This window comes from Colletes gigas, unplaced genomic scaffold (genome assembly GCF_013123115.1).
Source record: "Colletes gigas isolate AHSC1104 unplaced genomic scaffold, ASM1312311v1 Colletes_gigas_Sc00019, whole genome shotgun sequence".
Lineage (NCBI taxonomy): Eukaryota > Metazoa > Arthropoda > Insecta > Hymenoptera > Colletidae > Colletes > Colletes gigas.
The window spans coordinates 1,311,439-1,323,855 of NW_025106648.1; the positions used below are offsets into that span (position 1 = coordinate 1,311,439).

Below are 12,417 nucleotides of genomic sequence, written 5' to 3' on the forward strand. Positions count from 1 at the left end.
GGATCTAGCTTAAGTGGATTGCTATATTTGTTCGACCAACGATACCTTCGAACTACGAACCGTGAACGAGTTGCAGGAGCTTCGAGCGTCCGCAGACGCAAACGGCAATGACGATCATTGCCCGAGGACACACCCAGTCAGCCGAAAGAATTACTCATCGACAGAGGCCAACGCGTGTCTCTTTGTGAGCACGCTCGCTCTTCCCGATCTCTCTCACGGTGAATTAAAAACGCAGCCTCCGCGAATGTCCTCCGTAACCTCCTAGCGCTTCGCACCGTCAATGCAATTAAACCAATTTACCCCAATGGCTGTATATGTCCTCCTATTTTCGTCGAATCACGCGCGCAACAGGTTTGCAAGCGTCAATGGATCGACCACGCTTGTTCGTTCAATGTCAGTATACATTATAAACGCGTCTCGCGTTTCCTCTTGCCAACTATTCAGACGCTTCTCTCATCATCCGATTCATCAACTACTCGGTTGACTAACGGTAACCTGCTCTACAGCCCGTACGATTGACGCTGAGATCTCAAAACTCATTTCTCGAGAAACTATTCTCATTTTTCAGAAACAACGTGTGTAAGTACAGGAAAGTTAGTTGCACTCGTTTGGGTATTCGTTAAATTTGGAATAAGGAATGTTTGTTGTTAGGATAATTACTTGATAGTGACGATTATGTGTCTAATGACAAACAGTTGTTACATATGTGGAGTCCTGTTGATGAGAGATGGAAAAGGAAAGGCATCCTAGAAGACCCTGCCTTAGACACTAGGACATTGAAAGTCGGTCGAGAAACGTATATGTACTAATGTTGGTCAAGCGCTTGCGAGAGGAACGATCCCTCTGGTGGCCAATACGAGAAGCGCCTTCGCACGTACGTTACAGTTTTCTATCGTAACGAGAACAAATGAGGCCGAATCCGCCGAGAACTTCATACTCTCGAAGTATAGTTATAACACGTTCACTGTCGCCATAAGCAGGAATTATTATCCCTAGGGAAGCAATAGAACCGCTGAGTCGAAGTTGTTTTGACCAATATGTATGTGAATCTTGGGGACAACGAACGTGTTGAGGGTCGCTATCGCGGGCAGACAACTCACCGATGAAGTCGAAGGCTTCCTCGAAGTACTGTTTGAGGTTCTGGTGCCCGGAATCCGAGGCAGGGATCTGCCTGTAGGTAATACCCCTCTCCTCGTGATATCCGGGCAACTGTGAAGTAACGTTAAGGACCCTGGTGGCGCCTAGCGCGCGAAGGAGTTGGAGATCAGCCGCGTCTCTGCCATTGCCAAGGTACAGGAAAGGTAAAACCCGGGACGCGGGGTGACTGTCGATGTCCGCGGGTTGGGGTGTCGGCGGTCCTGACAGACTCAACACCGGACAACCTGGTCCCGGGCTCGGACAACCGCCTACCGTCGACGGGCCGGCTCCGCCCGCTGGGAGAAGCGTGTCCTCGCAGAGGTCCCTGTGCCGCCTGTGGAACTCTTTGTGTCCACCTGGAAAACAAACAGACGATCGTGTCCGTTAGAACGAGAAACGGTTCGGTTTCGGGAGCTAGAGGTACGCCGGACGACTAACGAGGCCGGCTCGAACCGCTTTGGTCGTGGGAACCGGTCGCGTGAAGTATCAAATTACTGGTAAAGCACCGATACCCTGACCGCGCAGGTGCTGTTTACTGATTGCTAACCTAACTTTTGCCCGGACTGTGGAAAAATCCGGTCGACTGGGCACCTTACAAGTGTTAACGCAAACTAAATGTCTAGCTTTCAGTGTAAACATACTCTTTAGGCTCGAAACTCAAGCTCCGATTTTCTCGATAATTTTTAATAATTTACTGCATTTAGATGGGGATTCTAAAGGGTTAAAGACTAAAATTGAACACAGATGAAAAAATAATGCCTTGTTTAATTATTAGTTATACTCGTGATCAAACGAACGTAAACTGTTATCCGCGTTATGGTCGGTTAGCAGTGACCGACTAAGCATCGAGATTCGACGCCGGTAACCGATGACCAACATGGAGGCGAACCTGTTGTCAGCGGTATTCCACCGTAATTCCATTGTTTGCTTTACTCGAGACTCATCGAAAACACTCGTAGAGACTCTCTGTTTACACAATTTAGCGAAACTTGAAAGACGACCGCAAGAAATGCTCCGCAAATAAAGTTGACGACGGGAAACGAAGACCGAGACGGATAGGCATTCCGTTTCCTTTCCGTGTTCCCTGTAGAATACAATGCACCGATTGACTCCCCACCGAGCGGAATCGCGGTCTGGAATTGTGTACACAGCGATTTCTCGTAAAACGACCAGCTAATAAACCTAACCTATCGGCGTAGCAGGTCCGCCATACTTCCGCGTGCAATGTTCAAACCTGTACCGTTTGTCGCTTGGCAGTGGAAATAAGAGAAACTTTAAACCTTCTCGCCCTATGGATATTTAATACGTTTAGCACGCCCTTAAGCTTCGAAAGAATTTAGAATCTTACACTCTAGGTGCGTTCTTTGCGGTTTTCGAAGCCCTACCGATGCTACTTTACGAATCTTGTTCCTTGAAAGTCTTCCAGCCTTAAGGTACGCGAGCGAAGAAGTAACGTAGAAAGTCTAGTGTTACGAGTAACTAGAATTCTTCCTTCGAATGCCCATAACAGTGGTAAAGAAATTCTCACTTTCAAAACTAAATGCAAACGAATGGTTTTTAGTAACGTCTGATCGGAATCATTGAAGCGAACGAAGCAGGAAAGCCACGAGGAAAAGCTTAACGAAAGAGGAAGCGAGAGAGGAAACGGGGATCCCGCGAATAAACGGCCGGGGTAAAAATAAAGGAACGTTATGAGCGAGGGGGTAGGGGGGCAAGGAAGAAATGTGGGCTAAAAGTGTCTTCCTCTCCTGACCTGCAGCTCGTGAGGCCTGGCCTGGCTCAACGATGAGTCACTCTTTTCGCCCCCTGCCGTCGCGCCGCACGGCCGCCAACCCCGTGGCTGTTGTCGCGGCCGATGATTATTCCGCAGTCGCCGCAACGAAACTTCCTTTCGGATAGGGGAGAGGGCAGGCCCTCCTCCTTCCGGATTCAATTCGATCCGCCGCGTTACTTCTATTTAATATAATCAACGGAGACACGCGTCCTTATTCCACCTAACGATACGATTTATTGATCATAAACCGCAACTAACTCCAAATACCTTCGAATTTTAGGTTAAATGCAACCTGGTAATTTAAACTGGAGCGCTTATATTTATATTGAAAACTATCCATATAACCTAACTTGTTAGTGACACGGATGCAATTGAGAAAGTTGGTAAGACAACTATTTGTTTCGTTAAAAATACGTATATTTTTAGCAACGATTTGCAAAGAAGTAAATTGCTCAAGTATCTAAACTGAGAACATAACCTTTCGATAATCACGATAATATGAGCTTACACAATTTATATATTTTTTGTAACAAACGAGAACTAGAACTAGAAAATATATATGTAAAATTCAAGTCACTGATCGGTGAATGTCAACACTGCACAGCAAGTATTCGGATTTGAACGAGTGATTAACTGTTATCGACGGTTTTGTATAAGTAATGCAATTCCGTAACCTACTTCCGAGGTTTTGCCGGAAATCGTAAATTTAATACTAAACGCGTCGAATGAATAGCAACATATCGACGGGGGCCTCGCATAACCTCTCTTGTCTGCACAGATGGCCCTTCGTTTAGCCTGCAATGCAACTGCTTGTCGATAAAGTTTGATAAACATTGGAAAATGTATTTTCTTCTTAAACTATTTCGAATATTAAGGACCTTTTAGTAACACTACTAGCTGTTAGAATAGATAGTGAGACCCCATGTGCAACAATTTTCAATTTCTTACAAGACAGTTCGTTAACGTAGTTAGGTTAGTTGGTAGTACGATCTAGATACCTCTAACAAAGTGGCACAACCGTGCCACCTATCGATGGAAACGACATCTCACGGTGAAGACCGGTTCCAAAGGAAATTGCAACTTTATTGTAGGCGTTCTATGGTAGCACCGTCACGCTATTCCGAAATACGTGACACTATGATATATGATACATTATGACGTCACAAGTTCATGTTTAACCATCGCGATACCCGATGCGTACTCCTGTCGACCGGCAAACCGTAATTATGCTTAATAGGTCGCAATTATTAAGAAAAGGGGTACGCGTGTTTCTTCGCAGGGCATTGGCCTGATTTCCAACGCTACTGCCTTGTACTTCTTAACCCCTCGAACATGACCTGGCTTTCAATCTCAAATGATTCAGCTAGTTATTTATAGTTAGTAACTTTTAAGAGCTATGCCACAGAAAACAGAGATCGATGAAATTTAACGCGATAATAAATGAATAAAAATAACGTGTATGAAATTGTTCACATTTTATTCGTTATTAAAAATGTTTCGTTAATTTTGCCCATCTTTGACAGAAAAGATACCAAAGATACATACGATATCTATCACAACATTTTTAATGGATAAAATTTGATTGAAAAATACAGAAATATATTGCCAAACTGTCGACCGTTAACGAAGGTTTATTAGTCGGTATATTGTCTTGTGTCAGGCTCGAAGGGTTAAATACATACGCAGTGACGCGTGCGTCTCGTTTTAGTTCGAGAACGCGATGTATAAAGCAAACACGTATCTATTTGAAATAGAAAAGTATGTACACTTCTTTTAATCGACACTGAAGTGTATATATGTATATATATAATGGTAAATAAATACCAAGCGCCATTGAAGCTAGTTACTAATAGAGCAGTTGGTAACTCGAATTATCGTGGAATGTCGATAATGAAGAAGTAACATTTGTTCCGTTCGATAACTGACAATTTGCAATAAAATGACGACAGTTTGGGTTAATATGGTAATGAGAGGAGACATTTTCATGGCACCTGCGAAACCAGAGCAACGAACCTCGAACAACTTGATTGTTATAATGACCCAAATGAAGCGACCCACATTCCGCCACACAGCGACCGTGCACAACTGCTGCCCGCCATATGCATTTGTCCGGACACAGATCTTTCCACAGATACATCGTAGTTCAGCACTTAATCATCGATAAATTAACCGATTCCAATTAAACGTCACAATTAATTAAAAGGCTAAGTACCAGAAATCCTTAAAGGTCGAAACCGAAGATAGTACTTATCGATTTGAGATACTAACATCGATACCACTTGTTAACATTATTATCCGTAAATTACCTGAATGTAAAAAAGAATAAATCGTATCTATGGTCGATAAGTTTTCCGTAAATTCAATTTTTGTTTTTAGTTTATTATTATGTTTATATTAAGATAAATCTCGTTGCACAATTAAACTTAAAATTGGTCATGATTTTCACAGACTACAAAAAAAAACATCAGATCGTAAATTGTCGAAAATGAACGTCATAAGAAAAGTTCCCCACACGAATGAAATGGAAATCCTCCAGTTCTTACGACGTGTCCTATCTCTTTGTTGGTACTTCACGGGGGAACCTTTAATCAAACTACGGAACGCATGGAAAGAATTCTTCGTGCTCGCGGCGGATAAGAGGTTATCTACGGTGTGATTTAATGCACAAACGAGAGTCCGATTAACGGCGCGGAGAAACATTTAAGCGCAACCACCCGTGGATAAGGCATCCGTAAATTCCACCATTCCGGAGATTAACACGAAACGAGTCATCGAGCATGCGTTACGCCTAAAATCCGAGATACCAAAGCCTGAGTCATCGCGCGGAGATTGTATTTACCCGCGCGCCTCGTCCAACTTCGTATTCTCCCGTCGCCGCGTCCAGACGTTTCAGAAATACCTTTGACCATAATAGTTGTCGGCTGACGTCGGAAATTAGGCGGCCAAATGGAACAGGTAACCAGCCGCGAGGTGTGATTAACCGCGCCACCAAGTGGCATCCAGCCAAAGGGGATGTAAATAAAGATGAAGATAAACAAAATGTCGCACAACTCGCGAAAGGAGGATCGGTAATGGCATACGCAGATTTTAATATAAACAGGATTGATGCCAGACTATTACGCGTTCGAGGCAATTTTTATATTAATTTTATATTTCTGAGGAAACAATTACTTTTGCCATTAAATGTTGGTTTGTGTTATAATGAAGTAACAGAATACAGTAGTGCAAGTCTTTCAATAGTATTTTAAACATATACAATTTAACGCAATTTTGGAACTGCATAAACATTTAATGAGATAGGTTTATTTATTTAGCTAGGTTATAAATTATATTAAATTGTAATCCTAGATTTTGCTTTCTTGTTTTCATTTGGTGAATATAGTCGCTAAATATAAGAATAATTGCTATAAACTATTGAGAAAAGACAAGTTATAGTTTGGAAAATTCCGCCGAGTCGGAATGTGTTAACCGTACTGTTTCAACAAGAGGTCGAGCTGTAGGCTGCAGAGAGCGTAGACTGCATCATAACTTTCTGACTCGCGTTTAAATCCCACTAGAACAAACTTCATTTTACTTTACTTTCAACAAATCATTCATTGACTATCTAATGTTAGAAATTAGCAAATATATTTTTAACTGTGTAATATAATTCTATCCTGTGCAACAATATGGTTACTAACACACACGGTCCAAATGGAATTTTTCAAACCTTAATCTCTCTTTTCTTAAATTAATTTAGCTTTCATGGATATAAAACCTACCAAACCATAACAATTTTATTGAAATCGGTGTTTGCCACTACTGAGCCCCCTCTTATCAAACGACCCAATTCACGATACGTTCGTGTTTTGTTTTCAAAGATACGTCAACATTAAGGAACCGACGCGAACAGTCAGCAGAACGAAACATACGTTAGAATACCGAACGTTGGATGACCAACAGAGATCAACTCTTTAGGATCTTATGACGATGGCTGAGTGGACTATTTTTATCTCGAACTCAACACCACGTAGAAATATCTAAACCCTCATCGCTACCGAGTAACAAGAAACGCTCGAGGATACCAGAAATTCGCATTGTTCGTCGTGTCATTCGGGGTACATTTTTCGAGAAACAGGATCATCGTTCGAGCCAAAACGTAGGCGAAAAAGAGAGGACCGCCACACGCTTCGGGGGCGACAAAAACGTAAATCGTATCTCGGTCCAGCGACGCGGCTAACGAGACTCCCGGTCTCCGGAGGAGCCGCAGGAACGTACACACGCCGGAATGACTCACATTCGACGAAACGTAAAATACACAAAACTTTTCGGGACTCTTACCCCACGGTTCGAGATTCTCCAGAGGGACGAGCCTCAGGACGAGGCACGGTGCTTGCTTCTTCATCCTCATGTTCGATCTTCGCGAGATTTGCTCCACGATTTTCGCAGACTCTCACCTCACCATTTGACACGCACGGTCACGGAGCGAACAAACGAATCCCTGTCCTCGGTCACTCGCGAATCACAAAACGATCACTTGGCGTTCGGGTTCGCGGTTACGCAAACTGGGATCACGGGAGAACGGGGTCTCTCGTTGATCGTCGACGTGCCGTTTCGATCTTTTATCAACGATCCGGCGTGTTCTCTGCCAGACTGACGATTGCGACTACAACCTCTCGACGAGGCGTGTTTACGCGTTCACGGCAAAACGAGAACTGTTAGGGAAAGATACGTGGCAAAAGCGGCGCTCGCCCTTTTGCTCGTTGGCGGGAGACTGCTAGCTAAGCGGCACGAGAGAGTTTACATGAGGCTCGACTGGATGAGTCATCCGGCTCGACGCCGATTGGTCGGCCCCGCCGTGACGTACGCGATTCGCGCGGCGAGACGAAAGCACACGAACGTACTCGGGTACACGCGCTGTCTGTGTACCACGCTACCTTCCGTCTCCTTTTCTCCAGAGTAGCTGACAATCGGCCTTCTTGCTCTCTCTCTCCCTCTGTCTCCCGTTCCTTCCTAGTTTTCGCGGGGCTTCGTGCATTTTGTTCGTAGCGGCACGCAACGCTCCGCAACGTCCTATGACGACCTTGTCGCGCGAGTTGTTCGTAAATACATAACGTAACGCTACTTAATTGTCGAACCGTCGATAAATCGACCTTTTCGTCGCGATCGCGAACGGAAAGTTTGAAAGTTCACAGGGCCCGCCTCGAGCCGCTAGGACCGGTGATCTCCGTGACACATGCGTGGGTCAACGGTGACCCACGATCGTGACAATTCTCTTTTAGGAATTTGCTTCGTTCAACAGGTTGATATCGACGATGATGGGATTCTTATGAATAATTCAATGCGATCGATAGGGTTTCTCTATTTCTGCTAGATTACAATTTATTTCGAATTTCTTGTTTGAAGATGGACAAACTTCTTATTTACATTCGAAATATCTGAATGACTACTTTCTAGTTGCACACGAAATGTCCACATCTCCGATTCACTTTCTATCGCAGAGAACTCTCGAGAACCTGGATCGAAGGAAAAATGTTCTCGCCGAAAGCTCTCGATTCGAAAAGATCAAAGGTTGACTTTTGCTGGGGCACGAAAATAAATCCGAGGCATTATGCGTCTCTCGAACGCAATGATTCACGCATCTGCATTCGTAAAGCAGAGAACCTGCCGAAGACGGTTACGCAATTTGCCTACAAACCTGCGTCTAATTTTACGACTTATCGCGCTGTCCCAGTACTCGGGAAACTGTTACACGAGACAAAAGTTTTTAAGACGCGACAGCTTCCGAGTCGTGAAAACGCGGAGAAATCCACGCTGCGAACGGACGCCATTGAGCTCCGATCTTCCGCGTCCCGTTCTCGGAAGAATATTTCCTTTCTTCGTTGAACAAACACCAGCTCGTGAATTTAAAAGTCTCACTACACTACTAGAATTTTAAAGTTCTATCAGTTCACTTTTCAGTTACAATATTCGATACATATTCATTTTGATGAAGACAAAATAATATGTGGTAACTCAATAAAACTGTTTACTCGTAATATATTTAAAAAATGTTCGTATACTCGTTGATTATAGGTTTTTATTTGATGATTATTAACTATTCTAGCATTCCATAGTCCATGAAACAAAAAACGATTAAATTATTCGAATGGTCGTAGCCGTATTCCTAATCTCGTGTTTGCATCTCGTGCGTTGCTTCGACTTCCTTGATCCTGGTGCAAGCGTCTATGGTCCGCAATAATGCAACAATTTCTATTTCCGAGGTATATCCTCATAAGCAAAAGATTTTGGAAAATCCCCAATAGCAATCACAGGGTTACGATTGTTTTTTTTTATCGATAGTTTGGATCTTATGCGGTCACGTTAAGAAGAAACGTTCGTCATCGACTGTTGACGCTTCTCTCAAACAGCGTGACGATTTCTTGGTATAGCTTGAAGGATTTCATTAGGCAGAACCGACAATTTCATCATCCTCAATTGAGCAACAAAGAATACAAAGGTAACAGAACTGTTAAGTTTGGAGGTTTCTATCGTGTCGGATCTTTGAACTTAGCTCCGCTAAACCGAAATGTCCAACATTCGGAGCCAAGTTTCGAATTTGTACAAGACATCTAGCTCGCGTGATAAGATATTTCCAGTGACAAATTTGTGATATCGAAGACCTTCGAGCCATCATCTCTGCTTTTGATGATATTCGATCCTTGCACAAAATATGGTGACTTGTTTATTACATTTGGATTATTTCTGAATTTCATCCGGTTCCAAGGGTTCGTCCTTGGATAGATCAGAAATAATCCAATTATAATAAACAAGTCACCATATTTTGTGCGGATCTCTCCTCATTCACTGGTCCAAATTGCCAAGAATTATATCATAGTTCATAAAGTTCATAAAATTTATTATTATTCTTATTTTCCATAATCGTCAAGAATTCCGATGACAAAAGCGATCATTTTAGCCCAAGTTCCTGACTGGACGCAACTTTACACCGAAAGTGACGTGGCCTAAGACGTCAAATCGCGATCGAAATCAGATAAACGCATCTCGGGGCACTCGTTGATCGTTTTGTCGATCGCAGACCATCGCGAGTGATTCAATTGGACGCGCTGGATAGAAATCCCTTCAAGGCCAATGACTAACGTTTAGAAGAAACGCTTATTGACGACCACTATCGAGCGTCACTCTCCTCCCGGGGGTTCCGAGATCCCTCAAGGTTTCTCGAACGCGATACAATAATGTCATCGGCGTGCGATCTCCGGGCGAGAAAAAGGAGTCATCGCGAGCGGGGCAGGTGATCCATCTCTGGATTATTCCCAGCCGTGACGTCATTGTCCGGCGAGGATCAAAAATTCTGGAGAACGTATGAAACAACGTTTCCTGGCTTTGTGTTTGCACTAAGATGTCATGGTGGCTTGTTAAATCGTGGAATTAGTCAGCCAACGGGGCTAAAAGTCCAGCTTAGTCACTTGACGAGTCGAGATCATCTTTGGAAACGGACTAGATCAACTTGGGGAGGATACTTTGTACGATACGCCTCTTATAATTCCACGGACTATGATTGCGGATGATCTTCGTGATCATACAGACCATCGTGATCGTGATCATTTACATTCGCGCGTTTGAAAGATGTGAGTGTGACCGAAGGTCGGCTAAACTAGAATTCTAGTTTAATTCAATGAAAAATTGATGTAATACTTTATTGCTCGACTAACTGAAACCCTGCCTTAACACAGCTAAACAGCTAAAACGTGTTTGCAATTTTTATAAAACGATCTCGTCTTGTAGAACACGTTGTACAGTGCAGATTGATTCCACGACTATCTTATTAGTATTTTGAAACGATTACGAGAAACGTATCAGCTTTAAACAATAATTCATACAATGAAAACACACGATACTTTGATAACGATACAAATTATGAAAGTGTTCAATGAGATAATGGATGTTTTGGTTAAAGTTGAAACCAAAGAATTTGTATTATCTCGTGTACGAGCCAAATGCGAAACACGAGAATAAAGAATGATTCACAAAATGAAAACACACACAGTCACAAATTGTGAATGTTTTCAGTAGGATATCGAACGTTTTGGTAAAAGTTGTAAATAAGGACAAATGCATTCAGAAAGAACTTTTACATCGCCGGTGCTAATTATCTCGTGAACGAAGAAAATACGAGATACGAGAATCAGTGTCGCGTGTATTTAATAAAAGAGGACGACACGTAACACCAGCAGCTTTCAAAATATTGATTACCTCATTATATTAAGCGCCGCATTTATGACTCTGCATGTGAACAGTTTCAATCTATTCAAAGAATTCCAGCAATGGACGCACAGAATGGAACGAAAACACAGTAGCGCGTACTGTGAATCCTTAATGACGGATTAATCATGCCTTATTGCGCGCATTCCAAGCTCGACTACGACCGAACGAGAGCGAATCGTGAATCGAGACGCGAATAAGCGATCGGTCGATCGCCCGGAGCGAAGAGATCGAGAGTTCGCCGCGAAATCGACGTGAATCAAATTGTAAACAGACCGCGAGATACGACTTTGCTCCGAGACTCTCGTTACGACAGCCGCCATGATTCATTCTGGCGCTGGACGTCGGGAATAAAGTTCTTGGGAATAAAGTTCATCGATGATATCGCGATCCGGCTGGACACAGGGATGATGCACGTTTGGTAAACGTCCACGGGAATCTTTTCGCGCGGGAAAAATGAAAAAATTGAAAATGGCGGGGAAACGATCGTTGCCTTACACCAGAAATTCGATATTCTTACATAGAAATTAAAATATCGAATATAAAGGACAGTTAAATACAAATCAAAATTAGAGAATTAACATGTAGTATAATAAACGATAGTTATGGTGGAGTTAGGTTAGAATATTGGAGATAAATGGACGAAGATAGTTAACACAAGTTGATTGAATGGGGGCAAACACATTAGAATCGAGGTTCCAGCAAATTCTAGAAATTAATGACGTTTACGTGTCAGATTGTGAAACCATAATCGAGACAGATGATAGTTTATATCCTTAACCTAACCCAAATATACTCCGAATCTTACAAGTACGTTGTATAATATTGAAAATATTATTCTGTGTATCTTCGAAACTAAAGTCGAACGGCGGTTATATGCATAGGAGAAAGTGACTCATAATATCGACCTTGGCAAAATATTTATGCGCTTGATACATAAATTAATTTACAAATTAGAATCGATCGACGAATTTTCCAAACCAACACTCGGACGAGCATAAGCCAGTTTGCAAGCGAATCTAACGTTTTTAATCGACGTTCGAGAATGAAGTTTGCCCAACTCCGGATCTAGAGATGTTTCCTCTCGATTAAATTATGCATTTTACGTTTCGTCGGCCCCGCGTTTGATATCAGCCGGAAATGTAAGTTTCGTTCGCTGCGTAGAAAGACCGAGGGGGACATTGAGACGTAAAAGTTGATATCGATGTTCGATGCGGTTAGGTATGACTCACTGTCGGAGCTCTACGCGACCCTGAATTATACTA

The 12,417-nt window shown here is 42.8% G+C and overlaps 1 protein-coding gene across 2 annotated transcripts in view; it reads right to left on the bottom strand.

Annotated features, from left to right (window-relative positions):
* The window catches only part of LOC122400655 (dual specificity protein phosphatase 10-like), a 99,409-nt gene that overhangs the window by 9,115 nt on the left and 77,877 nt on the right, over window positions 1-12,417 (bottom strand). For both annotated transcript variants that reach the window (XM_043402206.1, XM_043402205.1), the window contains one exon: window positions 1,101-1,493. In XM_043402206.1, the coding sequence (XP_043258141.1) occupies window positions 1,101-1,493 (393 nt within the window). The remainder of the gene's footprint in view (window positions 1-1,100; window positions 1,494-12,417) is intronic.